The sequence below is a fragment of the Erythrolamprus reginae genome, chromosome 1 (assembly GCF_031021105.1).
Source record: "Erythrolamprus reginae isolate rEryReg1 chromosome 1, rEryReg1.hap1, whole genome shotgun sequence".
NCBI lineage: Eukaryota > Metazoa > Chordata > Lepidosauria > Squamata > Dipsadidae > Erythrolamprus > Erythrolamprus reginae.
This window is the reverse complement of record NC_091950.1, coordinates 362,230,943-362,258,812: the sequence shown is the minus strand read 5'-3', so window position 1 is coordinate 362,258,812 and position 27,870 is coordinate 362,230,943. Positions and strand designations below refer to the sequence as shown.

Here is a 27,870-nt window from a genome sequence, read left to right as displayed (position 1 = left end):
AGGCAATATGCATCTGTGGTGCTGTATGGTATCACATTATAAAAATGTTTGCTATTTTATTTCAGGGATAAAAGAGAAAAGTAGACCTTAGCACATAACCACAATTGGGAGTGGAATTTGTATTGCTTAGCATTGCAAGTATTAGACAAAATGTCATGTGACTGTGCCATTTAGCAACAGCAGTTCCAGTTGTCTGTTACAATCTCCTTGCCCTCCCTGATTACATCCCAGGAGTGCACCCCCCCCCCAGCACCTGGATCTCAGGCTGCCAGCAGGAGGAAGAAGATGGATAAGGTCAATGGTGGGCAGTGGGGGGGAGGGCAGCAGAGAGATATGTGATGGACAGCAAGACACGCAAGAGGGCAGAAATGGGGGGACTTGGGATGCTCACGGAGACCTAAGTGTGGAAAGGCTTGAATTTTGACCATGTGACTGTAGGAGTACTGAAATAGCCATAATGTCAGGACGGCATAGAAATCGAATGAATGAATGAATGAATGAATGAATGAATGAATGAATGAATGAATGAAGTGTTTGGAGACTGCAAATAGTCCAGGATGCAGCCGCAAGAGCTGTCATGGTTATGCCTCAGTATGCCCATATAACACCTATGCTCTGTGAGCTGCACTGTCTTCCTATTAGTCTCCGGGCACAATTCAAGTATTAGTTATTACCTATAAAGTCCTACATGATTCAGGACCAGACTATTAACGGGACCGCCTCTTGCCACATACCTCCTGTTCTGCCGGCATGTCTCAACCACTGGTAATTACAGGGTAATTAGTCCAGAAAGACACACACCACACGATAGAAGGAAAACGCCAAATCTTTATCAACAGAAAAACAGAAACAGCTCCCTTTTTAAATGTCAAATGGATTTTCTGGTACACACAAGGCACAGGTTAAGTGCAATCCAAATTCTCACCCAATAACTGGGAAATTTAATCCAATTCTAAAGTCCAGAAAATCCACACACAATCTTGAACAGCAAAAACCACGATCATGACGAAACTATGAATCAGATAAACTGCCATGAGGCTAAAACAGCAGGCTGCTCTTTTATCTGTAGCACTAATTACAGCAGCCCCACCCAACCACAGGTGGCCTCATTTATCTCCTGTAATAATCCTTCAGTTGTTGTCTCCTGTACATCACTCTACGCATGTGTGGATGTGTCATAAATTCTTGTTCAGAATCCAGGAATGATAAGGATGATTGATCTCCTCCTGGGCAGTCTGCCAAACTCCCCTCTTCCAAGTCACCCCCACCTTCTTCTTCTTCTGAGGAAACCTCACTACCTGATTCTGTCTGCAATAAAACAGGCCTATGACATGTTGATGTTTCCCCTGAATCCACCTCCACATTCCTTGGGGCAGGAGCTGGGCCAGAGCCAACCACAACACCTCCTAGAGACCAATAAGAGCACACAGAGTTGGCCTCCTCCGGGTCCCGTCGACTAAGCAATACAGGCTGGCAGGAATGTGGGTGGCCACCCTGATGGAACCAACTACCCCCTGATGGAACCAACTACCTTATGGAACCAACTACCCCCTGATGTCCATACTGCTCCCAACCTACTGGCCTTCCGTAAGGCCACAAAACCTGGCTTTGCCAGCAGGCCCAGGGGGACATGAACTAACAACTGATAAGCCCAAACTGCATGAATGGTATGCATGCATGTGATTATGATGGTTTTATAATTAATGGGGTTTTTTTAATACAGGGTTTTATAGTTTTAGATACTATATTCGACTTCTTCTTATTGTTCTGTATTTACTTGTATTTGTATTTATATTACTTTTGTAAGCCACCCTGAGTCCTTCGGGATTGGGCGGCATAGAAGTCAAGTAAACACTGAACAGTTGCTGAACAAATGTCGTAAGTTAAGGACTACCCGTACAGCACATTTATTCTTGTTCAAATTCAACTATTTTATATTTTGTTTAATTTATCTGGTTAACTGATGTATGCAAATAAAATCTATAATAATCATCTTCATGCTGGTTGCTTTACTATCTAACGCTTTCAAAGACCATAAAAAGTCTTCTGTTCATCTTATTGGGCTGCATCAAAGTTCAAGGGTATTAAAATATATAAAGGACAAAAAAGAGAAGTGGTTGAGGTATAGATTTTAACTTTTAAGTAGCAAATGGATTCAGAATAGATTTATAATTTACAATGAATCAAAGGGGGAAAAACCCAACAACAATAGACTATAGCAAAAGTGGTGCGCATGTACCAGACAGCAAATGAATAAACATTTGAGATGATTTATTATTAGAAATTGCAATAAATTTTGAAAAGATGAATTGATTTAGTTAAAAGGTATAACTGACAATTTATTGGGTAGGAAGATGCATTATTTTCCAATTGTTATCCACCTATAGTAAAACTGATTTGTGTCTCATTGTATTTTATGGAAAAGGAGAGAGCAACTTTCAGTGATTTAGATTAAATGTATTAATCATAACCAGACACTGTGAACTATATATCTACTATTAAAGAAGATTTTTGACATTTAATTCTGTAGCAATATTTTGACTCTGTACCTCTCTTCCTAAATCTAATTCCCGCTACAGTTGGCAGATTTCTTCCTCTAAATTTTATGACTCTTAAAGTATTTTAAGTATTTTACCCATTCATGCAGTAAATAATGCAGGATTAGAAATATTTAGTGTTTTGTTTCTCTTTAAAGAGTAGAAATCCATCAAACCCAAAAGAAGTTTCTGATTTCTTAAAATTGTAGTTTTAGCATAACCGATAACAGCTCAAATAAAATTCTTTTTGAAGAAAGATATTAATAAAAAGTAGTTTTAAATTATATTCCTACACTTAAAAGTTGAAAGGCAAATATGTCTATATCTGTATCTATATTTAGCACACTAGAAATTAAAATAAAATCATAATGTAGACTAATAACTACACAAATAAATGTGTATGTATATATAATCTGTAGGAGGTATAATGAGATCACATGATAAATAAAAAAGAGCTAAATGTGCATGTGAATTGGTTTTATGTGTGAAACAACTTTCCTTTCTTTTAATATTCTGTGTATGAAACAATTTTCCTTTTTTTCAGCATGACCCACAGGTGGAAAAACTAGGAAAACATTAATTATACTCCTTGTCTCTTCATTTTCTTGCACAGGAGTCATATTTCCTGGATTTCTCTCAGGGTCCTTCTGGCAATAGTGTTCATCCCCAAAATAATTGTTAGATTATCAATGGATTAGAGAAAGCTGCCTCCCACATCATTAAGTGCATATGAACATTGGGAAAGCAACATACCTTCAGCATACCTCCTGCAATATATTAACTAACAAATAAACAAGAACTTCCTTGCAATACATAGTTCTCGATTTATGTCCCCAAGTCAGCCTAGAATTTCACTCGATAAGCAAGGTGACTGTTAAGTCAGTCATGCCCAATTTTACGACTTCTGCCATGTTATTGGTTGAATCATATAGACGTTAACCAAATCCGCTTCCCTCATTGATTCTGCTTGTCACAAATTGGCTGAGAAGGTTGCAAATGGGGCTCATATGACCCAGGGATCTTGCAACTGTGATAAATACATGCCAGTTGCCAAACAATCAAATTTTTACCATGTGACTCTGGGGATGCTGTGACAGCTTTACAGTGCAAGGTTGTAAGTTACTTTTTTTTCAGTGCTCTTGTGACTTTGAATGGTTGCTAAACAAATGGTTGTAATACAAGGGCTACCTGTAATGCAACCTCAATTTCTCTCAGCAGGGCATTTAGGACCACAATACATTTCTCCAATGTGATTATTGGGCTTCTTTCAGTCATGGAGGTCTGATTGTTTTTCGAGATTGGCTAATTTATTCAGGCCGCTGTGGACTGTCTTCAGGAGTGAGAGACTGATCCATACCTCCTGATCCACTTGCTTCTTTGAGTCACAAACTTCCCCTCGATGTTCTTGAGTGTTTATTTCCCTTTTCTGATTCTCCTGAATTTAATTTGTCTTTACCAGGAACTTCCTAGTTTCCTTTGTACCTTTCATTGTCAAAAAAACTATTTTCAAAACTTTTCACTTTTTCTTTCCAATAAAGATACATGTGTTCATTTTATGGATTACAGTATTTTCTAACAGGTGACTTTCAATTAGGAAACATAAAAATTCACAGTATGAAACAGACCCCATGGCAATCTTTTTTCAGTGTGTATCAATAGAAAACACCAACATAATATGCTTCTTGAATGTTCCTTGTCCTCTTTCTCTCTCTCTCTCTATATATATATATATATATTTATCCAAATAATCCTTAAATTAATATGACAAAATTTTCAGAAGTTCTATGTCAATATTACAAGTAGCAGAAGCCGAGAAACAGATGCATACAGTAGAACAATTTAATAAGTTTAAGGCAGTATTTTAATCTGAGATTGTTTGTCCACATATTTCACAGAATTTAAATCAATTGCAACTATACCATATTCAACAACATTCTTGGAAGTACTGTTCTGTAATTAATAGAAATATGAGTAGTAATATTCTAATGTTATATAACAGATGGACTATATCTGCATTGGCTGCCGATCAATTAGGGTCACAATTCAAAGTGTTGGTTATGATCTTTAAAGCCTTACAAGGCATTGGACCAGAGTACCTCCGGAATCGCCTGCTACAGCGACCGATAAGGTCACACAGAGTTGGCCTTCTCCGGGTCCCATCGACTAAACAATGTCGTTTGGCGGGGCCCAGGGGAAGAGCCTTCTCTGTGGTGGCCCCGGCCCTCTGGAATCAATCCCCCCGGAGATTAGAACTGCCCCCACCCTCCTTGTCTTTCGTAAACTACTCAAGACCCACCTATACCGCCAAGCATGGGAGAGTTGAGACACCTTTCCCCCAGGCTTTTTTATACTTTATGTTTGGTATGTATGTGTTGTTTGGTTTTTAAATATGATAGGGTTTTATATGTTTCTTATTTAATATTAGATTTGTTTCACTATAATATTGTTTTTTATTATTGTTGCCCCGAGTCTTTGGAGAGGGGCGGCATACAAATCTAATAAATTATTATTATTAAATTATTAATTATTATATCTGACTACCACCAGAAATATTCACTAATATATAAGTATTACAGCAAGAATATTGGGAATAGATGTTCCTCTCCCCACACTTCAGTTAAAATTCTTTCATTTTTTTAAAAAAAAATCACAGCACAAGTCTTTGTATTATAATAATATTATGATTTTAATTATGTTTTGATTTTATATAGGAAATATTTATACTTTCAAAGGCTACATATCAGCCATTCCATTCTAACAGAAGAAACAATTTGGAACTTTCAACATAAATATATAATAAAGGCAGAATTGCCAGAAATAAGGCATATAGATTTCACCTTCTCCAAAATCTGTGAAAAACGACTGCCCATTTTTTGAGTAATACCTTCACTTACACTTTTGATCAACAAAACAAAGTGAAATTAAAACCAACCTTGTTCCTCTTCACTCCTTTCCTGACCCACTTAGGTGAGTACTTAGGATGCACAAACATTGTGCACTATTGATGTTTTATCTATTACATAATATGTAATCCATTACATAATATGATTTAATCAAGCTGAACAGAAGTGCATGGTCAGTACTCTATGTGCATTGCTATGCAGTTTATGATTTGACCCTTTATTCAGATGAAACCTCATTAGATATTATGTCATTTTCCCTTCCTCCTGGTCCCTTTTTCTTTTCAGAGGCACTGAGCAACGGTTCCTGCACAGGCTTTGCAAACTCATCTGTGTTAAAAGTGAAAGAACAGGTCATCATCTCAATTCTGTTCAAAGAGTTGCATTTGCAGTATCCTATTTAGCTCAGGGAATTAATCTCTCTAAAAGCACTTTTGCTTTCAGTGTAACAGTCTAATAGCAGTAATTATTTCTTGTTCAGCATTACCAGATGTCACAGGCGTTAAGATTCCTCCTTTTGTTATTGGTTTTCAGCGTTTTTAAGATTGCTTTTAAAGTTTCTTCACTGATAACTAATAACTTTATGTCTTTTGTCGTGACAGGTAAAATTCTCAAAGCAAATCTATTGGGTGTGTCAGTAGTGGATTGTAGGAAGTATAGTCGGCTTATAAAGTAGGAAATCAGCTATACTGAAGTTATTCTTTCTTTAAATTGCAAGAAGCAGCAATGCACATATTAATAATAATAATAAAATATTACAAGGAAAGCTTAATACATATGGACACAGAGATGGAATTTTTATTGGAATAAAGATTATCCACAAAAATACTTTTCCTATCAAATTTACAAAGAAACCAGAATACCCTCAACAGTGTTATATTTCTAATGTGAACAGTAGTAATTTATTATATCAAAAGTTGTGTAAAAAAGCATAAATTATCCAGCTTTCTGAAATTTATTTAATGTAAGTAATATTTGTATGCATCATACAAATTGTAGGAGATATTTACCAGGAAAAAGAAAATATTTCAACTATTAAGATCTTTTATCAGAAAACAAATCTTGACTTTTCACATTTATTTACATATACACAAACATTAATATATGCATACATACATACACACACACAGGGCATACTCCCACCAATTGAAACTTAATCACCTTTTTCACAATTTAGAGGAGAAATGCAGTTTTTAGTTTCGTTAAGTCATGTGTCATCAATATCATGAACTTAATCTATCAATTGTAATAGCACCTATAAAATACTAGAATGAGATTGTAATAAGCCTAGAAAATGGGCTACAAATCCCAGATATGTTCAAGCAAGCAGTGAACCAAAAATAAAAATACAGAGATCTGTAACTAGCAAGTAGAAACCTTTCATCTGATTCATTACCTCTAAAGACAAAGTTCACAGGCCAAGGTCTTAAAGTAGATTTAACCCAGAACTGCTACTCTTGCACAAGGAGATCTAAAATTTCATTTAGTTAGCCAAACTACTTTTCACAAATAGACATTTTAATACTAACACAATGTCATGTTTATTATAATAATAATAATAATAATAATAATAATAATAATAATAATAATAATTTATTAGACTTGTATGCCGCCCTTCTCCGAATACTCTGAAGACTTATCAAGCATACATGTAAAAATTCAATGCATATAAATATTAGCCTAATATTTCAAATAAACTTGATAGGCTCAAGCTTCCCGCACCCCTTATTTTTAGATTTTGTCTCCTACAGCAAGATAATTTTAGCTTCTAGAATAAAAATGACTTTGTTCTGGATAATGAAGATTAAAATTAGGTTTCTCTAAATCTGTCTATATTTCATACATTGTATTCTAATGATCAAACTTTAAACGTTTGAGGGTAAAAGATATATGGATTTTCCAGAATTAAGACGTAAGCAGATCATCTATACTATAGAATTAGAAATATGAGGGATAGAAGTTTGAGACGATTGCTAAATACATTTGTCAATATGCTAAATAATACATATGTTAAATAAATAAATCTTCTCTGTCATTCACTGCCATTACCATTTAATCAGATCATTATTTAATATATCTCTGTGTGTACCATAGATTTGTACGGTTCTGAAAAAAATCAATTATTAAAAATGGTGGGAGACTCAAATGTAAAGTAATTGTTTTATACAATTGTTTGCACAGACAGTTGATACTGGAACTAATTTAATAAGAAAATGTGGCTCACAATAAATTATGAGAACCAGCTCACCATTGCAGTTGTGTTCCCTGTTACCTTTTTGATGTTCCTGGCTGGCATTCCATGAAGATGACTAAGCCTTGTCTGGAAATCTAGAAACAAAATTACAGTTCAATTAATATATAGTAATACTGTATACACATATAAAGGGACAATCTAAAAGCCTCAAGATTTGTTTTCCTCATCTAAATTAGTTTAACATTCTCTTTTGGTTTAAAAATGATTGCATAAGAAATTTGCATAAAATAATACAAAGACATAAAAGGAAATGTGCAATTATTATCTAGAGAAGACAATAATCTCCTTATAGTATGTAGGTTGCAAAGGCATTGCCAATGACAGATTAAGCAGTTGGACGTTTACCTTGCATATTACACATGCTTTCCTAAATTCTATGCTTATGAGTATAAATTGCACAGAAGGAGAACAAAGATGTTTAGGGGACTGGAGGCTAATGAAAAGAAGAACTAGGGGTGATAGCAGTGTTCCAATATCTCAGAGGTTTCCACAAAGAAGAGGGAGTCAAGCTATTCTCCAAAACACTTGAGGACAAGACAAGTAGCAAAGGCTGGAAACTAATCAAGGAGAAAAGCAACCTAGAATTAAGAAGAAATTTCCTGATAGTTAGAACAATTAATCAGTGAAACAATTTGAAGTTGTGAATGCTCTCAACAGTGGAAGTTTTAAAGAAGAGATTGGATAACCATTTGCCTGAAATGGTATAGGCCCTATAGGGTTTCCAGCCTGAGCAGGGGAGTTAGACTAAGAGACCTCTAAGGTACCTTCCAACTTGGTTGTTCTGTTTTGTTCTGTTCAAATCTATTTTCATGAAATACTTTCAATTATATTTTCAGCTATGATCACAGATGTAAACATTTCCTTATTTACATTTATCTGAAAATAAAATATGGCAAACCTTTACTCCAATTTTAACATGTTGCATTATCAGAAATGTGTATGAAATTTAATTGTACTATTAACTAATGCTATCAAAGTTTTGGAATCAACATTGATCATTATACAGTAGTCGTATCATCGTCCAAGAGATGAATAACCAGACGAGGCAAAATTAGATTGTTTACTGAATTGCAATTTTCAAAAAAGTTATAAAAGGGGAAAAAAACTTCTGAAATAGAGTATTTGTATAGATGATACTGTGGAGAAATCTTCATTTTCTTTTAATAATTTTAAAAGGAGTAATTGAAGATCTTTCAAATTAGGGATTTCTCACTCAAACACTTTCAAATTTTAAATAGTCCATTTCAAATTTGAAGTGTCTCGCTTCAATTGCAAAATAGCTGTTTCAAGTGTAAAACAGCCTAACAGTGGGAAATGTTTCAAGCTCAGTTACAAACTTGAAACAGAACTGCCTCAAACTTTATGCTCTTTTAAAATGAATTGAATGGTTTGAAATAGAAACCATTCATTTTCTTAGTAACTAATAGAACATCCTGAAACCAGGATGAATTGGCACAAAACATCAAAGAATCTCATGGCACATTGAAAACTAATTTTACTGTGGACCATACTTCATTTTATCAACTGTGCATTCTACAAGGTGTTTGGCATATTTTCTGTAAGAGAGCAGCATTGCTATCTTCTTAGAAGAGGTCTTCAATTATTATTTGTAAACACATCACACTGTTGTTTATGAATGTAAACACATCACACTAATGTTTAAGGACATATAACTAATTTTTGCTTTTCCCCAGTTACTACTATATGTATCAAAAACATTTTTAAAAAGAAAAGGCTAGTTTTTACCAGAGAACACAATAGGCAGACTTCAAATTCTATTAACAATATTTAATTTAATATAACTCAAATTTCAAAAAAGTCTTTAAAAAGTTGCTGACCTCTCTTGCCTGAATGTGACATAAGTGGAAAGCTGCCTGTTAAAATGCTTTGAAAGATGGGGTCAGGCATCTCTTTCTCCAGTCCTGCTGAATCTTCCTTTTCCCACCAAGGAATAATTCCAGTAATCCCACAGGCACCTCCAGGTTCACTTTCATGGAACCAATCACTTTGCTCATCATCACCTATAAGAAACATTCCACATGTTTTTCAGAAAGATATACTGAAGTTTGTTATCCACCCAAATGTTCATCTGTAATAAGAAATATTTCTTTCTTTTATATATTGTATTTTATTTGGCAGCAGAACTCTAATTGGGATTTCTCGTTTACTATTATGCTTCCCCCAAAATAAGACAGAATATTATTTTATTTTGACCCCCCCCCCCCCCCCGAATATGGCTTTAGTCTTATTATCGGGGAGGCTTATTTTTTTGGGGGGTGCAGTAGGCGGCAAGCGTGTGACTGGATGTCCCATTGGTGCCGTCTCCTGTTCTGCCCCAGATATGAACCACAAAGAACACAGCACAAACAAATTCTGTTCAAACCTTCATTTACTAAATTAAAGTCTACTAATAAGCTTCCTTAGTAGTCGGCAAACACAAATACAATGTAAAACAGTCTTTGCTGAACACCGGCTGTTAAATCAACTTCATTAACAGCCAACACGAGTCCATGAAATAAATCAAGGCTGAGCAAACAGTCTTGGAAATATCAGGAAGCTTACAACGGTTGGCAAAATGTCCCGAAGAAATTTGCAGAAAGATTGCCGAGAGAAACAAGAATCAAGCAGACGTTTCTGAATTCAAACCACGAAGGCATATGAATGAACACTGTTCCTTGCAAATTGCTGCCTGCGTCATCTTTCCTTAAATAGGCTAGAGGTGTGGCCAATTAGCCCTAAAAATACTCTTGAGGAGACCTCTTCCTGAGGAACCATTCCTGCCAAAGAGCCGGGGTGGCACAGTGGTTAGAGTGCAGTGCTGCAGGCTACTTCAGCTAACTGCTAACTGTAGTTCAGCAGTTTAAATCTCACCACCATCTCAAGGTTGACTCATCTTTCCATCCTTCTGAGGTGGGTAAAATGAGGACCCAGATTGTTGGGGGCAATATGCTGATTCTATAAACCACTTAGGGAGGGCTGTAAAAGCACTATAAAGCGGTATATAACTCTAAATGCTATTGCTATTGCTATTTTGGCAGTTCTGCATGCCCGTTTATTAGGAATAGACTCCTCCTCTTCTTCATCACTGATGGGAGGTTCTGGAGATTCTGAAGGCCCTGGCTGAATCTCTGCCTCTGGTATTGAATCCTCTCTAGCCTCTTTACTGTCCAATTCGGGTGCCAGCTGCACAGGTCACTGGCACATCACCACATCAGCCTCTTCTCTGGTGGGATCCGCTTCCAGCTGCATGGGCTCCTGGTGGGCCACAACATCTCCCTGTTTTTGGCACCAGCCAAGTGGCTGGCCCACCGTCACCACCTTGTGAAGCAAGACTCTGCAAGGCTTGTTGTGCCATTGGATACACAAACTGCAGGACCTGCACGAGCTTCATCACACCAGCACAGTTGGCATCCTGCTGCTCATGTCTCTGCCAGTATGTCAAACCTTGTGGTAGTGCTGTCGTTCATACATGCAATGGCATAATAAGCTCTCACAGAGATACATTTCTGGCAGGTGGGACATGTTGGGCTGCGAGAGCGCATCCTATCTGAGACTTATAGCTCTGTTGTGTTCCTTGGCATTGTGTCCAGGAAAGCCCATGGTAAAAGAAAATTTCTCACAAGTTCAATCAAACTTCTCAAACTTGTGAGAAGTTTTCTTTTACAATGGGCTTTTCCGGACACAATGTCGGGCAACACGTCAAAGCTACAATTTCCAGGTAGGGCACGTGTCTCATAGTGGGACACAATTTGGGGATGGCAGGTGGGCAGGGCAGGGTGGAATCGACCGTGAGATGCGTGTACGACGTGACAATTGTAGCTCCATAATATTCCACAGAGACAGAGAAGGCAAGCGAGAGGCAGGTGCACACAAACACCGCAGGACTGGCTTATCTCCTCTGGGCTCTGTCTCTGGGGGCATTTTGAAACGTGTTCCTGTTGTGAGGAAGAGGAGGTAAGTCTCGATCCCTGCCTCGCCATCTGCTCACAGGCAGAAGCATGTTTCAAAATGCCACTAGTGACAGAGCCCAGAAGAGCCAAGCCAGTCCTATGGTGTGTGTGCACATCTGCCTCTCGCTTGCTCTCTCTCTCTCTTTCCTGGCCAAGAGTGCCCGCCACTGAACAAGTGGTTCCTGGCCAACAGAGAGAAAAAGAGAGGGGCTGGTGCATGCAGGCACTAACACAAGATGCCATAGGACTGGCTTAGCTCCTCTGGGCTTTGCCTCTGGCGGCCCCAACCCTCCACCCCATAGCAACATGGAGAGTTGCTAAAGTGCCCTTCTACCTGCCTGTCCCAGGATCCACCTCCCTGCACCTCTGGCTTGATGGGTGACTGGCTCTGCAGGCTCTGCAGCAGGGCCCTCCTGCCATCTTGTGTTGCTTGGCATGAGTTAACAACAAACACTTCATTCTGCTGGGTGAGTTGTTACCGCCTTTCCAAGGAAAGGATGGGAGACTTGGAACAAATGGGAGCTATCGGGCGAAAGAGTAGCCGGGTGTGACCAAATAAACTTAATTTTATTAAGATTAGTTAAGAAACAAGTTTTGTAAAAGTTATTTTCAAATGAAAGATCACAGCTTCATAGAAATATTGATCATCCAGATTAATGATTCATAGAAACTAAAAATTCAAAAGGAAATCTCAAATATGCCTTTTACAAAATTATCTGAAATGTTTACATTTTTGTTAAAGTGCCCTAAAGCCATTTTTCATTTTCCATGTGATTTTTCATGTGATTAGAGTAATATAACTGGTAAAAAGGGTGGCATAGCAGCCACTTGAAGCAAAGATTTATTTTAGCTTGGCTAAAAACTATGCAGTTTTCTCCGTGGAAGAAGAAAGGATGTAATTTTTGCAACTTCATTTGTGCCTACAATTTGACAGCCACATTCTTCTTAATTTGTTTTGAAAGCTTTAATGTGCAAAATGGGAGTGGGACTGAATTGAATAAAATTGTATCTGATTGCTTTCACTGTTTTTGCTGGTTAAATAATATATACTGATGCTAGGGGGCATTAAGAAGTCTGTGCCCAGAAAAGGTACAGATTATGCACCCCATCCAGCCTGGCATTTAGTTGCTAACTAGCTAGACAAATTCTCTTGGTACCTCACAAAATGTAGTGAAGAAACAATAATCCTAAAATCTTGATCAACCAGAGAGACAGAACTACCATCTTAAACTGTTCAGTGTGCAAAGAACACAAGTAACCCCACCTTATGATAGCCAGGAACAAATAATATTGAATGTTCATTGATCACAACTAAACACAGAAATTGCCAGTTAGTGCAACACAATTTTAAACAAATATATTATCTTTGAAATTAATTATTTGGGAGCATAAAACAATAATTTAAAATGTGTATGTCTTTTTAAACTCAGTTGTAATGAAGTAGAAGAGAACAATTTGACTAAAGTATATTTAATTAAATTATAAAAATAAAACTTAATAATAATTTAATAATAATTTATTAGATTTGTATGCCACCCCTCTCAAAACATTAGTTCTAATTCTGTTACTTAAATTTCAGCAGCTAATAATATTTTAGTATTAGATCACCACCAGGACAATTCTAACATTTGAATTTATAACACCAAAATAAATAGTATCAGGAGTTAGAAAATTATGACAGTACAGTAGCCCAGTAAATACCAAATCAACCAAAATATTTACACTACGATGTTTTAGGCTTCATATAAATTTTTATGAGAAAGAATTCTGATGAATTGTTTTATTAACTCTAGAGACAATTCCACATTTACAGCAAAAACAGAGCAAAAACACATACAAACCCTGACAGACTGTATTTTCTATACAATATTTTTAGTTAAAAAAACAAAAACTAAGATATTGATTATCTGCTTACAAAGTATACAAACACTTAACTGGATACATTTCTTAAAAATGTTTCAGTACCTTGTCTTCCCTCATCATTGGTAAACAAACCAGCATCACTACTGCTGAGGCTGCTGGATTCACTATGATAATAGGGAAAAAGAAAAGATCAGACCTACAATTGATATCCTAGTCATAAAATTTTAAACAGGCAAGATTGCACTCAGATGAAACTTAAGCCTTAACAAAATCTAAAAGAAAATAGGATATCGTTTTTTAAAAAAGCAAAGATCAAACTGCAAATAACACAGTTCCATTAACTACAGAACATATTATTTTTGGCACATAAAACCACAGGAATCTAATGGGACACTGACAGTTAGCCAGATGTGACTGCAATGAGGTGGTGCTGATACAATTGATGCATTTTATTATCTGCTTTCATCAAAGGCTCACAGTTCCTTTCTTATGCTGTGCTATTCGGCTTGATCCTAAAATTATTGCTCATTTAAAAGGAAGAAAAAAGGAAAAAACAAGGGAATTTGAGGCAAACTATTTCAGCTGTTGGTTGCATGAAAAATAGATATCCCATGTCAGAATACCTATTCTTAACACCTGGAAATATTATGGACCTACCTCATAAATATTCATTGCAATTCTATTATTTAATTAAAAAAGAAGAGCTTTTGTACAATGATGTCTTTTAAATCAATACAGTGATCCCTCGAGTTTCGCGATCTCGAGTATTGCGAAACGCTATATCGCGAGTTTTCAACCTGGAAGTAAACAACACCATCTGCGCATGCGTGCCTTTTTTCTATGGCCACGCATGCGTAGATGGTGGAGTTTCCCGCCGGGCAGATAAGCTGCTGGGCGGCTTCCCTGGGTCTTCCCCCTCTTGCCCCGGTAAGACCCCAGCGGCGGCGCGAGCAACGGCGTGGGCGGGCAGGCGGCACGCTCGGGGACACCCCAGCTCTGCTTCCCAGCTGGGAAGCGGCCCCAGCAACGGCGTGGGCGGGCGGGCGGTGCGCGCGCGCTTGGGGAAACCCCAGCTCCGCTTCCCAGCTGGGAAGCGGCCCCAGCAATGCGCGCGCGCTTGGGGACACCCCAGCTCCGCTTCCCAGCTGGGAAGCGGCCCCAGCAACGGCGTGGGCGGGCGGTGCGCGCGCGCTTGGGGAAACCCCAGCTCCGCTTCCCAGCTGGGAAGCCGCCCCAGCAACGCGCGCGCGCTTGGGGACATCCCAGCTCTGCTTCCCAGCTGGGAAGTGGCCCCAGCAACGGGGTGGGTGGGCGGGCGGTGCGCGCGCTTGGGGAAACCCCAGCTCCGCTTCCCAGCTGGGAAGCTGCCCCAGCAATGCGCGCGCGCTTGGGGACACCCCAGCTCCGCTTCCCAGCTGGGAAGCGGCCCCAGCAACGGGGTGGGCGGGCGGTGCGCGCGCGCTTGGGGAAACCCCAGCTCCGCTTCCCAGCTGGGAAGCCGCCCCAGCAACGCGCGCGCGCTTGGGGACATCCCAGCTCTGCTTCCCAGCTGGGAAGCGGCCCCAGCAACGGGGTGGGTGGGCGGGCGGTGCGCGCGCTTGCGCTTGGGGAAACCCCAGCTCCGCTTCCCAGCTGGGAAGCTGCCCCAGCAACGCGCGCGCGCTTGGGGACATCCCAGCTCCGCTTCCCAGCTGGGAAGCGGCCCCAGCAACGGCGTGGGCGGGCGGGCGGCACGCGCGCGGGGAATCCCAGGCGCGAGCAACGGGGTGGGCGGGCGAAGGGCGGGCGGCGGTGGAAGTAAAAACACCATCTGCGCATGCGCAGATGGTGTTTTTACTTCCGTACTGCTACTTCGCGAAAAATCGATCATCGCGAGGGGTCCTGGAACGGAACCCTCACGATGATCGAGGGACCACTGTATAAGGAAAAAACCCAATCTGATACTTTCTAATTTCTGTTTCTCACAACATATTTTTGTGTTCATTACCCAAATGATTATGTGAAAGTAAAAAATGTAGAAAATTATGTACGAATGTATATTTAATATTATAAGCATTTACTATTGTAAAACAGCTTCAGGATGCAGAATGCAATCAATGTCCAAACATTTCTAATTTTTTGGAGTAAGTAATCCTGAGTTTTAAAATTTATCTAAATATCACTGCCAACGAACTATTGTTTCACAAATAATTATTTTTCAAAAAGATAAAAAGTAAAATCCCACAATAACTTGAAATACGCTTTTTATTTGGAATTTAATTGTGACCAACAGAAGGTGATATTTTCAGATTTGCAGTGAATTTTCACTTTTATACATTGGAGATTAATTCCCAACTATTTATAAATCCTAAAGACATACGTTTACAGTATCAATACGTTGATACTATATTAGTTTTGAAATTAGTCCACAGGTTTAGTATCAGTAATTTAATGCTAATTAATCCAGTAATTTAATACAATCTAATCCTATATTTCAACTTTTAAAACAGTAATTAACCTTGTTATTCAAACTTCATTTAAAGTTATATCTTTGAACTAGGTTATCTTATAGATTTTTGCAATTTTGGTGCCTAATTTCTGTGATGATTTGGATTTTCTAAAGAGTACTTTTGAATTTTTAAAACTGTCGCTGTTCTATCACTATTATTGTATGTACACTGAGAGTTTACGCACTGGAGACAAATTCCTTGTTTGTCTAATCACACTTGGCCAATAAAGAATTCTACTTGTACCTGTATTGTACACAACTGGATGCTTAGTTACTTGACTTACCCAAATTGCAAAGGAAATGATGTGTTCCATCAATTCTGGTAAAGATTTGGAAGCTATTATTAATATCCTAAAAAATCACCTTCGTTCAGTAACATTCACCTCTTCACAAAGAGTTTCATTAATTGTAAATTATAAATTAGTATAATCTAGGACTGTAAGCAAGCAAGTCACAATTATAACCAGGAAAGAAATCTGATCATACCTAAAAGGATTCAGCAATCATCCAATCAACATATCTAGCCAGAATTGAATTGCAATGCAGTCTGCAATAATAAGGATTGGATTTAAAAAGCATCAAAGCTTTCCAATGCCAATTTGCTTAATAAGTGTGTAATTGTGCAGTCAAATGACTGCATCTATCACAGTAACTGCTGGTTTTCTCTGTTGGTGCTAATTTATAATGTCCATAAGCATTACTTTGGTTTTCATATATGTTAAAAATTATTTTCAATATTTCAGGGCATCAAGTGCTTGCCACTTATCTAGGAGAGCTCTTATCAAAAGCAGAACAGGAACAAGTTTGCCATGAAAAAAGTCAAATTAAAAATGTCCTTTACAAATGCCTGTGGATTTTTTATTTTTTAAATTAAGATTTTAAGGAAGCCCTTTCATATTTCTTCCAATGGTTCTTTACGTTTTCTCCATACAATTATTTGGTAATTTTATTGTATACAACGGTTGGGAAATACTGAAAATTGTTTAAAACAAGTCAAGCTATTGATCCATTTACCTCTGTTAGTGCAGAGACTGGCTTACATTGGTTTTCAAGTTTTAGGCAGATCTTTTTTTCAAACCACTATTTAAATAGTCAGAGATTGAAGTGGCTTGCCAAGCACATGCTACACCTATGAACTGCAACCCTATTTCCTATCTGTTATCAGTTGTTAAGTGTCTTTGTTTCCCATGCTAAGGGACGATGAGGCAAATATTTCAGTAAATAACTACACCTATTGTTGGATGAAAGTTCTCAACCAATAAAAGGTGTTGTACTAAAAAGGAAAGGCATTTGCAAGAATATATAGTGTTGTATGAACTCTATTCATATTGCAAAAAAGCAAATTATTAATTACACATATATTGATATCCTACTCAGCTTCTCAGCTTCAAAAATGACTATGGATTGTGGAAATTTTTAAAATAGCAATAGCAAAAGCACTTAGACTTATATATTGCTTGGTAATGCTTTACAAGCACTATCTGAGTGGGTTATAAATGTCATCATATTGCCCTCCACAATCTGGGTCTTCATTTTACTGATCTTGGAAAAATGGAAGCCTGAGTCAACCTTAAGCCGATCAAGATCAAACTCCTGGCTGTGGGTAAAGCTAGCCTGCAATAATGTACTCTAACAACTGTGCCCTCTTACTTTCTTTACTATCTTACATTCTTTAGTTTTGCAGTTCTTCAGGTTACTATTAATATAACAGAGCTGCCACAATGTTCACTTGTCATCCTTATCCTAAAATCATTAGCTTACAGATATTCCAGCAAAGAGCCTTAGAAAAAGTAGGCTTAGAAAAAGTAGCCTTAGAAAAAGTAGTTTTTCCTAGGAAAGGGATGGCGAACCTGTAGCATGCATTGCTGTGTGTCAGCTTCAGCACACATGCAAGCGGAGGAAAACCTCCTGAACCCTGGGGATGACAAAAAAACCGGCCCAATGGCTAACCAGAAGTTCTGGTTGGCCCATTTTAAAAAAATGTATTTATTTATCAGATTTGTACGCCGCCCCTCTCTGTAGACTCGGGGCGGCTAACAACAATAATAAGACAATATAAACAAATCTTATATTTAAGTTTATTTAAAAACCCCAATTTAAGAAACCAATCATACATACATTTCCTGAAGCTTGGGAAAGCAAAAAACAGCACAATGGGCCTACCAGAAGACCGGAGGCTTCAGTGAGGCCTATGCACATGCACAGGTGGGGCAGTGTGCACGGTTATGCACATACACGGAGGCAGCACAGGGGTAGTGTGCACATACAGGGGGAAGGGCATTGCATTAAGGGTGTGGGCATGCAAGCCAAAAAAAAAGGTTAGCCATCACTGTCCTATGACAAAAATGGAAATTCATGAATAAAAAGACAAAGCCATGTAGCTGGTTATTTAAATATATACCTGAGCTATCCCAAAAACAGAAGAAAATGGGGAAACAAATAGATAAAAATATCCTCACTAATTTAGAACTTACTATCAGCATACAGCAAGTGGAATTCTGGTTTGAAAAAACACTGTGATGCATCTCCCAAGAACAGTTGCACCAGTGATGGTTCTATTTTATTTCAATATTTTCAATAGTTTTGTTTGTTTGTTTATTGTTTGTTGAATTGGAAGGATCTTGTAGGTCATCTAGTCCAACCCCCTTCTCGAGCAGGAGACCCTCTCCCCCAGACAAATGGCAGTCCAATCTCCTCTTGAAAGTCTTAAACATTGGAGCACTCACAACTAGTCATTCCACTGGTTGACCGCTCTCACCATCAGAAAGTTCCTCCTTATTTCCAGGAGCGTACTTTTTGACAGTGAGAATTGTACTTTTTTTACTGAAAGATTTAATGCAGAATGGCAGAAAATCTTTAAACAATTTTAAATAGTTCAATTTTGCCAGTATACTACAGAATCCTAAAGCAAAATATAATACTTTAACATAAGACCACCAACACAATAATCTAAATTTCACAATTAAAAGAAAAACTGAAAACCACCTGTCGCTCATGTTTTCATCTGAGCCCTTTTGCTCTTCATACTCCATTTTATCCTTGTTCGCAGGATTGATTTCATCATTCTCTATGACCACACCTTCATCCAAAATGTCTGGTCCTTGTCTGTTTGCTGCTAGCTTTCTTTTTTTAACTTTACTCTTTGATAGCTCTTGATGGGAGTAAGATCTGTCCATTTCCTGGTCCTTAATGTTGCCTTGTTGGGGTAATGTCATTTTGTTTGTTACTTCAGAAGGTAGATCAATTGCCATTCGTTTCACCTTTCGACGTCTACGCAGAGTCCTATTACCTAAATTGTCAACAGCTAGATCAGGTTCGTGCCAGAGGGGTCTTTTGCCTCTTAGGTTATTTAAATTTGAATTTGGTCTGCGTTTTGCAACCAACAGTTGGTCATCAGAATCACTATGGTCTTTCTTATTAGCAGCATAGTTCTCTCTATAATCCTTGTTTTGCTCTTCAAGGCTGGAATCAGAGACTTCACTTAAACAATGCCCGGTCTCCCAGGGATGATGTGAATTAAACGAACGTCTTTTCCTTCCTCTTCTCTTTCGAGCCTGGCGTTTTAGAAGACATGAGATGCTGCGAGAATGATCACCTGTATCTGCAAAGCCACCTCTTGCTTGCTCTGAGCTTTCTTCCAGCGCAGAGACTAGATCGTGAACTAGCTCCTCCATAGTCTTACTAAAATGCCTGTAAATAGCAAGAAAAAAAGCCATTTCTAGTTAATAATAATAAATAATAATAATAATAATAATAATAATAATTTATTAGATTTGTATGCCGCCCCTCTCCGCAGACTCTTGTTATATCTTGTTATAGTGACTGTTGTAGCAAAGTGAAAGAACTTCCCTTAGAAGGTGCTTTGGAATTTGTGGCACTACACTGTAAGTTTATTTTGTCCCAACCATTTACCTATCAGATGGTAAGTAAAACAGAAATAATCACTCCCCACCTACATATCTGACCTTTTATTCTTATGCAAAACCCTACAAGAGCAAAGCAGTATCTTGCCTTTGTCTGCGTCTCAGGGGACGAAATATAATATTACTATATAAATTATGAAAAATTGTGCAGAATTTAGTGGTTTTAGTTCTAGTTTTTCAAGAACAAGAGACAAACAGACATCCAATCTGGTTGGGAAGTATATTCAGGAAAAGAAAGGATTCATAGATAACAAGAACAAAAAGAAAAGAAAAAAAATTAAAACACAATGAATGTCTCCATAATAAAGTATAACAAAATAATTCTTATGATGCTTCATGGAATCTCCTTTCATTTTAAACTGACAACATGAATATCTTTACATAGTCATTTCATATGCATGTAGACCAATGACATTCAATTTAATATTTCCTTTTAAACATAGTTTGGTCATTTTAAATATGCATTTTGCTCTCTGTTATCCATGTTGCTAGGCTGGACAAATATTTTTGGCAGCAATCATAAAGTATGACTAACATTTAAACTAGCTAATAATGTGCTTTACAGACCAGAAAAATCAATTACGTTTATATGTTATCCTCTGAATGGCATAATCCAAGAAAAACCCGAGAGATGAGGCGGGGCTGCAAGGTAATTTTTTATAACATTCTTAATTATAATGAAAGAACAATACAATATAAAATAGGTATGAGCATAAATCAACTGTGAAATTCATCGTAAATTAAGTTGAAATACTATTTGCAGGTACCTCTTCTTATCCATACATTCCTATTTTTCAATCCTAATGTCTGCCATAAGTTTGTTCAAGTAATGACATCTTTTGAAAAAAATGGTAAAGTATGATATGTTTATGATATTCAGCAATAAGGTCTGTGAGTTACTCAATGCCATATTTTTTATTCCAATTTGATCTCCGAAGATGGATGCTGAGAAATTCCATTAAGATCACTTTATGACTGGATGCAGGAAATAGACTGGGTTGTCTATCTCTTAAAAATGCAGCCTGAATCATATTAATGATATTTCATCAGCTGAAAGAAAGCTGTTGCATGTTGAAGGATAAAAAGCTGAATAAACTGTAACCAAAAGTGTCATCTGCTTGGCCTTTTGTAAGGCCTTGAAGATCTGGCTTTGAGCCCGGACCCAAAGTCCAGAGTTTATGAAGGGTCATGTTTCCTAGCAATATTGACATCTAGGATGATTTTTTTTTTCATGAAGGAATCGTGTAGTCTAGAAATATTAAATATGTATTATATTGTAATTGTTTTAACTGTTTAATGATCATTCACCACCAAGTCTCTTACTTGTAATGGGTGGCTATAGAAACTTAATAAATAAAAATATGAAGTCATATAATCATCTAGTGATTTGCTGAATGTTCATCATATAGCTGTTTTACCTATTTATTTTACCCAAATCAAAAATTCACTTTATAATACTCAATGATTATGGGATTATAAAAACAGAAGCAAAAATATATTTTAAAATGTGTTTAAATTAAAGTCAGTGTATTTTAATTTCTGTATTGCACATTGTTTAAAAAAACGGAATGAGGTAAGGCTATTAGTCTGTTTATAAAATAGAGAACTATCTAACAAATTACTTACTAGAAAAACAAAGCACTCCTCTTTCCAATAATTACCTCTGGAACAGAGGATGTTTGTCTTAATGTTTGCTGAGAACATGGTGTGGAAAATAAACAAAGGAGCAGGATACAAATCACCCCAAGCATTGCTGCTTAAAAAGTGATACTTTTGAAGAATAGCCTGAAAAGTGTGCATGCCTTGAATATTAGATTAAAAATAAGTACTGCCTGGAAGAAACTCTTTTTAAACAGGTGTCCCCCCCCCTGCCCTCCCCACCTTCCCTTAGATTTTCTCATGCCCACAAATCCAGCTTGGATTTTCTGTATTTTCCCCCCTTTTCTTCTACAGTTAATATTGTTTCATATCTCATAGTATATTATATCCTTTTTTACTTGATATTTCTGCTTGTAAGTTACAAGTGATCTCTATGCGTGCATGTATTTGAATATATGACAGATATTTACTATACACAAATGTCTATGGAGATTCTCAGTTATCCAGGTCACAATTGTCCCAAGGGTACTTTTTTTCAAGAGGCCCCCTTTTTGGTTTTCTTTGAAGATGTTTTGTTTCTCAGCCAAAAAGCTTCTTCAGTTCTGATTGGATGGTGAGAAATGAAAGGATTTATGTCCCTTATAGACTGCTGGTCATTTGCATTCTCTTAGTGAGTGGTTAAGATCACTTGGAGGTTTATTTGTGTCAGAACAAACACATCAGAACTAGTCAGCAGTCCATCAGCATTTTTTGAAGGGAACAAAGTCCACATTTTGGATAGGGAAAACTGTGGTTTAAAAGAAGGGTTAGAGGTCATCTGTGTCAAAATTGAACAGCCCTCTCTCAACAGAGGAGAGATACGGTAATCTATCTCCAATCTCCAACAGAGTCCTTTCAACAATTCCAACAAGGCTCCACACCCATTTGTACCACTCCGTTTACTCTGATGAAACAGATAAACCTCCAGGTGGCCTTAATGACTTGCTAAAAGAATGCAAATAACCAGATGTCTGTAAGGAATATAAATCCTTCCATTCTCCACCATCCAGTCAGAGCTGAAGAAGCTTCTTGGATGAATGAAACCTCTTCAAAGAAAAACAGCACCTTTGGGTTATACAGAAATAGAAGATAAATTAAGCAATTGACCAACCAAGATCACACCAAGAATAAGGGATGGATTACTCTGGTGGAAGAAACTTAGGGTAATGTCTAATAAACCAAAGGCCTCTCTTGCATTGGTTGAATGTTAATGTTATAAGACCACATCCTGAGAACATTGAACAACAATGGTATGAGGGTGTATAGCAAGATTGCAGGGAGAAAGAAAATTGCTGCCCTAGAGTTTATGCAGACTATGCAGATAAGCCAGAAGCCTATTAAGAATATTCTATGGATGGATGAGATCAAAGTAGAACTTTCTTGATTAACTGAAAAGGGTTATATTAATTAAAGGGAAACACAGGATTCCTGCATAAGAACCTTATTCTATCTGAAATGTGATGGCAATATCATAGTTTGGGCCTGCTTTGCTGTCTTTGGATCAGGATGACTTGCCATCATTGATAGACTATTCTGAATGGTACCAGAAAATTCTACAGTAAAGTGTCAGGCTACTCTGTTCATGAACATAAGCTTAAGAAAAAGGTTCGACTTGCAACAAGATGATCCAAGAGACAAGTCAGGCAAACGAAGGATGATTAAAGGGGAAGAAAAGTAATGTTTTGGAATGGCCAAATAAAAGTTCTATAAAAGTGTTTTAGATTATACTTATGTAGAAATATTAAATTCAAAAGGATTCACAAACTTTAAAGCACCATTTTATTATAGAAGGTGTTCCACGGAGGCTAGTGGTTGTTACACTCTGCCCATAAAACGAGTCAAGTTTAGAACATGTTTAGATAGCAGTTTACAGTTAAATCTCCTTTTAATGAATCAATATTTTCCAATTATATTTCACACTTTAATGTTCCTATGCTCTATGTTCCTATAACTTTTTTCTCTAGCCTTATTTATGTGCAATAAAAGAAACTTACGGTAGCTTTTTACCCCATGTCATATGAAAACAAACATTCTGGATGACTTGTAGCTTTGTCAAAAAATTCTGTGCTATTCTTTTATCTAGCTACATAATGTATTTTCTATAATTTGTTTTAACAGTAAAGAGTTACCAATTTCAGTATTTGTCATATGTTTAATTATAAAAATGAATTTATCCTTTTTTCCTCCTTGCCAGATTTGTATTATCTCCTATTCTTATACCCTGTTTCCCCCAAAATAAGACATCCCCTGATAATAAGCCCAATCAGGGTTTTGAGTGCATGGCAGTAAGGCCAAGCACTTATTTCAGGGTTCAAAAAAGATATAAGACAGGGTCTTATTTTCAGAAAAACATGGGTATTTCCACATAAATACATCATTAACCTCTTTGGGCCTCTGCATTTTGTGCATTCATTGAAAGTCAGCAAGAGAAAGCCAGTTTGGTCTAGTAGTTAGGGCAGCAGCCTACAAACCAGGAGACTGATTTCTAGTCCCACCTTAGATATAAAAGCTGCCTGGGTTAACTTTGGGCTACTTACTCTTTCAGCCCATAAAATCGGGCCTGGGCTGACTGGTCAATTTCTCCCACAACCAATGTATCAACATCTGATACACAAACAACCCCTAATGAGGAAATGCTAGAAGAAAAAAATCAGAAGTGTTGGAATTTACAGCAAAATTCCTTTTTTTCTAATGTTTCATTTTCTAATGTTTCATATTTTTATCAAACTTCTGTTGGACTATACTTCTGGAGGCATTGCAAAGGGAAAACAAGTTTTGCCCTATCTTTCTGTTTTTCCTTCTATACTTATATGCTGCAAGGATTTACGGCAACTTTATAAAAATAGAGCAAGAGAGAAGCCAATAATTCAGCTGCTAAAAATAAATTCATGGCCTAAACTTTTTTTTAAAGGATGTTTAATCTTGTCGCAAAATAATTCCCTCAACACTGTCAAACTATTTACAAAGTCTGTACTAAATCTTCTCATTGTTACCATCACCCATTTTCTCCCAACCATGACTGTATGACTGTAACTTTGTTACTTGCATTCTTATAATTTATATTGACTGGTTCCCAATATGATTGGATTGCTTATTTGTACCTGGACTATCATTAAGTGTTGTATCTTATGATTCTTGATGAATTTCTCTTTTCTTTTATATACACTGAGAGCATATGCACCAAGACAAATTCCCTGTGCGTCCAATCACACTTGGCCAATAAAAATTCTATTCTATTCTAAAAAAGAAGTACTCTGTTAGTTTCCAAAATACCATCATCCTGTTCAGAGGTATCCTTTCCACAGCAAGCATACAAATCACACCCTAAATTCTCATGCCTCCCCAACCTATGGAAAATACAGCAGACAGTTCTATTACCTAGTATGATCCCAATGCAAGTAAATGCAGGACAATCTGTTTCAAATTTGTAGCAGAGGGAACTTCAGCAAATGCTCAAAGGCCAGTCCTCCTTTTCCAAACCAAGGATTTACACCCTGGCCACTCATCCCAGCCACCCTTTTTCTTGCATTCTCATTCCAGCCCATTTGGGGGGGGGGAGGTTTACACTATTCTGCTATTTATTAAAACTCAATTTTACCCACTTAGGTTAATAATAATAACAACAACAAAGTTGGAAGGGACCTTGGAGGTCTTCTAGTCTAACTCCCTGCTTAGGCAGGAGACCCTCCACTACTTCAGACAAATGGTTATCCAACATCTTAAAAACTTCCAGTGTTGGAGCATTCTGGAGGCAAGCCGTTCTACTGATAAATTGTTCTAACTTTCAGGAAATTTCTCCTTAGTTTAAGTTGCTTCTTTCCTTGATTAGTTTCCACCCATTGCTTCTTGTTCTACCATCAGGTGCTTTGGAGAATAGCCTGACTCCCTCTTCTTTGTGGCAACTCCTGAGATATTGGAACACTGCTATCATGTCTCTCCTAATCTTTCTTTTCATAAGACTAGGCATACCAGGTTCCTGCAACTGTTCTTCATATGTTTTGGCCTCCAGTCCTCTAATCATCTTTGTTGCTCTTCTCTGCACTCTTTCTAGAGTCTGAACATCCTTTTTACATCATGGCGATCAAAACTGAATGCAGTATTCCAAGTATGGCTTTACCAAAGCCTTATAAAGCGGTATTAACCCTTCAAATGGTCTTGATTCTATCCCTCTGTTCATGCAGCCTAGAACTGTGTTGGCTTTTTTTTTTTTTGACAGCTGCTGCACACTGCACAGGTTTGGAGAGGTGGCACAGTGGGTAGAGTGCAGTACTACAGGCCACTAAAGCTGATTGTAGATCTGCAGGTTACTGGTTCAAATCTCACCACTGGCTCAAGGTTGACTCAGCCTTTACCCAAGGTGGGTAAAATTAGGACCTGGATTGTGCGGGCAATACGCTGGCTGTTTAAAAAAGTGGTATTGCTAACATGTTGTAAGCCGCCCTGAGTCTAAGGCAGTGTTTCTCAACCTTGGCCGTTTGAAGATGTGTGGAGTTCAACTCCCAGAATTCCCCAGCCAGCAATTCTGGGAGTTGAAGTCCACACATCTTCAAATGGCCAAGGTTGAGAAACACTAGTCTAAGGAGAAGGGCAGCGTAAAAAAAATTGAATAAATAAATAAATAATAAAAATAAATTCACACAAACACGACACCTTTCTTCTACAAGGTCCCAAAAGCCAGCTTCATACAGGAGACTTGCATTCATTTATTTATTATTTAAATTTATATGCCGCCCCATGCCAACAGCACTCTGTTACATGAAAAAAAAAAATGGCACAAATTATAACCAGGAGTCTCCATGTGCAGAAGGTGTTCCAGAGTTGATTTTTCGCAAGAATCTCTCTACGCCTGTAATAGGTAGGTCATCGCTCCCCTCCTTCGACGCCGGTTGTATTCCCTAGCCTAAGGCAACCCAACCCCGGCGCCCCCCACCCCTCTCTCTCTCCGCCCCGGAGCCATCCGTCCCTCTGCCCCTCGCTCGGCCACCCCTTTCCCCGCCCCTCACCAGCTCTTCCTGGCGGCCGGAGGTCTGCTCGGGTTGGGCTGAGCCACCCGGAACATGTACTCAGCGCCCGCAGTCGGCCGCTCCCTGAGGAGACAAGTGCCGCTTTGCAGAATTCGGGGAGAAAGAAGAAGAGGAGGAGGAAGAAGAAGAAGAAGGTTCACCGGGCCGCGGACAGGCTACCGCCCCTCTCACTCCCTCATGATGGTATCCCGGAAGCAGCTTCGGCGCTTGGAAGGAAACCGGCCTCGACCATGACTGCTTCCCTATTAGGGACGTGACACAACCTGAGAGGGTTTTTGTCTCTCCGTCGCCGCCGCCTCCGCCGCTTCGCCTAACTTATTCCCCGCGTTTCAAACCCGCGGAGTTAAAGCCGTCGCTTTTCTATTTCTGTCTGCCTGTCTCTCTTTCCCGGCAGAAGATGTGTCCTCCTCCCCTCTAGGAGCTCAGATGGTACGGCCCAGTTGCCATGACGAAAATTTGTATACCATCCCTGGGAGCCGGCTGGGAGGGTGGGGGTGGGGGAAGATGACCACTTTGGCCCGGCTGCAAGAGCGGCTGCCGAGCTTCAAGGAAGAGTATTTCAGTAGAAACAGGTAACTCGGGCCTCCTTCCCGAGGCTCTTGAATTGTTCGTCCAGAAGCGATTCCTTTCCTCGTCTCTGAGATGCTTCCAGGTTTGAGGGTGCTTCTTCTCCCCCTTCCCCTCTTCCCTTGCCCAAGAAGTATCGGGAATTCCTACCCCGCAAAGTAGAATTCTCACGTGTAGCCAATGAATAAGTCATAATAGCAATAGCACTTATTTGAATTTGAATTTAATTGGATTTGTATGCCGCCCCTCTCCGAGGACATGGGGCGGCTCACTGCATGTACAGAAAAACAAGAAACAATAATAACAATCCAATTAATACATTAAAAAAACAATCTTTACAAATTCTAATTAAAAAACTATCAATACCATTCATTCAACAATCAAACTAAAGCATTCATTGGTCAGGGGGGAAGATCTAAGGAACCCCAGGCCTGGCGGCAAAGATGAGTTTTTAAACTCTTTCGGAAGGCGAGGAGGTGGGGGCAGTACGAATCTCCGGGGTGAGCTGATTCCAGAGGGCCGGGCCCCCCACAGAGAAGGCTCTTCCCCTAGGTCCTGCCAGCTAACATTGTTTGGTCGATGGGACTCTAAGGAGAACAGCTCTGTGGGACCTCACTGGTTGCTGGGATTCATGTGGCAGCAGGCCTTCTTGGAGATAGTCTGGTCCTATGCCATGTAGGGCTTTATAGGTCATAACCAACACTTTGAATTGTGTCCGGAAATAGA

General features: G+C 38.5%; 2 protein-coding genes across 12 annotated transcripts in view; one reads left to right on the top strand and one right to left on the bottom strand.

Moving 5' to 3' along the window:
* GPATCH2 (G-patch domain containing 2) overlaps positions 1-26,944 on the bottom strand; it is a 112,589-nt gene extending 85,645 nt beyond the window's left edge. For 3 of the 9 annotated variants that reach the window (XR_011557505.1, XM_070734399.1, XM_070734397.1), the window contains exons 1-5: positions 26,557-26,767; positions 18,978-19,682; positions 13,607-13,668; positions 9,530-9,712; positions 7,686-7,765 (exon numbers count right to left, since the gene is read on the bottom strand). Coding sequence is in view for 7 of the 9 variants with exons in the window: in XM_070734399.1 (XP_070590500.1) it covers positions 7,686-7,765; positions 9,530-9,712; positions 13,607-13,668; positions 18,978-19,682; positions 26,557-26,612 (1,086 nt within the window). In the remaining 2 variants the exon portion in view is untranslated. Of the gene's footprint in view, positions 1-5,636; positions 5,768-7,685; positions 7,766-9,529; positions 9,713-13,606; positions 13,669-18,977; positions 19,683-26,556 lie in introns of those variants that run through there. The other 6 variants (XM_070734401.1, XM_070734402.1, XR_011557506.1 and 3 more) reach the window with 6 other exon arrangements.
* Positions 26,945-27,051: 107 nt separating this feature from the next.
* SPATA17 (spermatogenesis associated 17) overlaps positions 27,052-27,870 on the top strand; it is a 108,489-nt gene continuing 107,670 nt past the window's right edge. Inside the window, exon 1 of one of the 3 annotated variants that reach the window (XM_070734403.1) lies at positions 27,052-27,149. In XM_070734403.1, coding sequence (XP_070590504.1) covers positions 27,082-27,149 — 68 coding nt within the window. In that variant the 5' untranslated portion in view covers positions 27,052-27,081. The other 2 variants (XM_070734404.1, XM_070734405.1) reach the window with 2 other exon arrangements.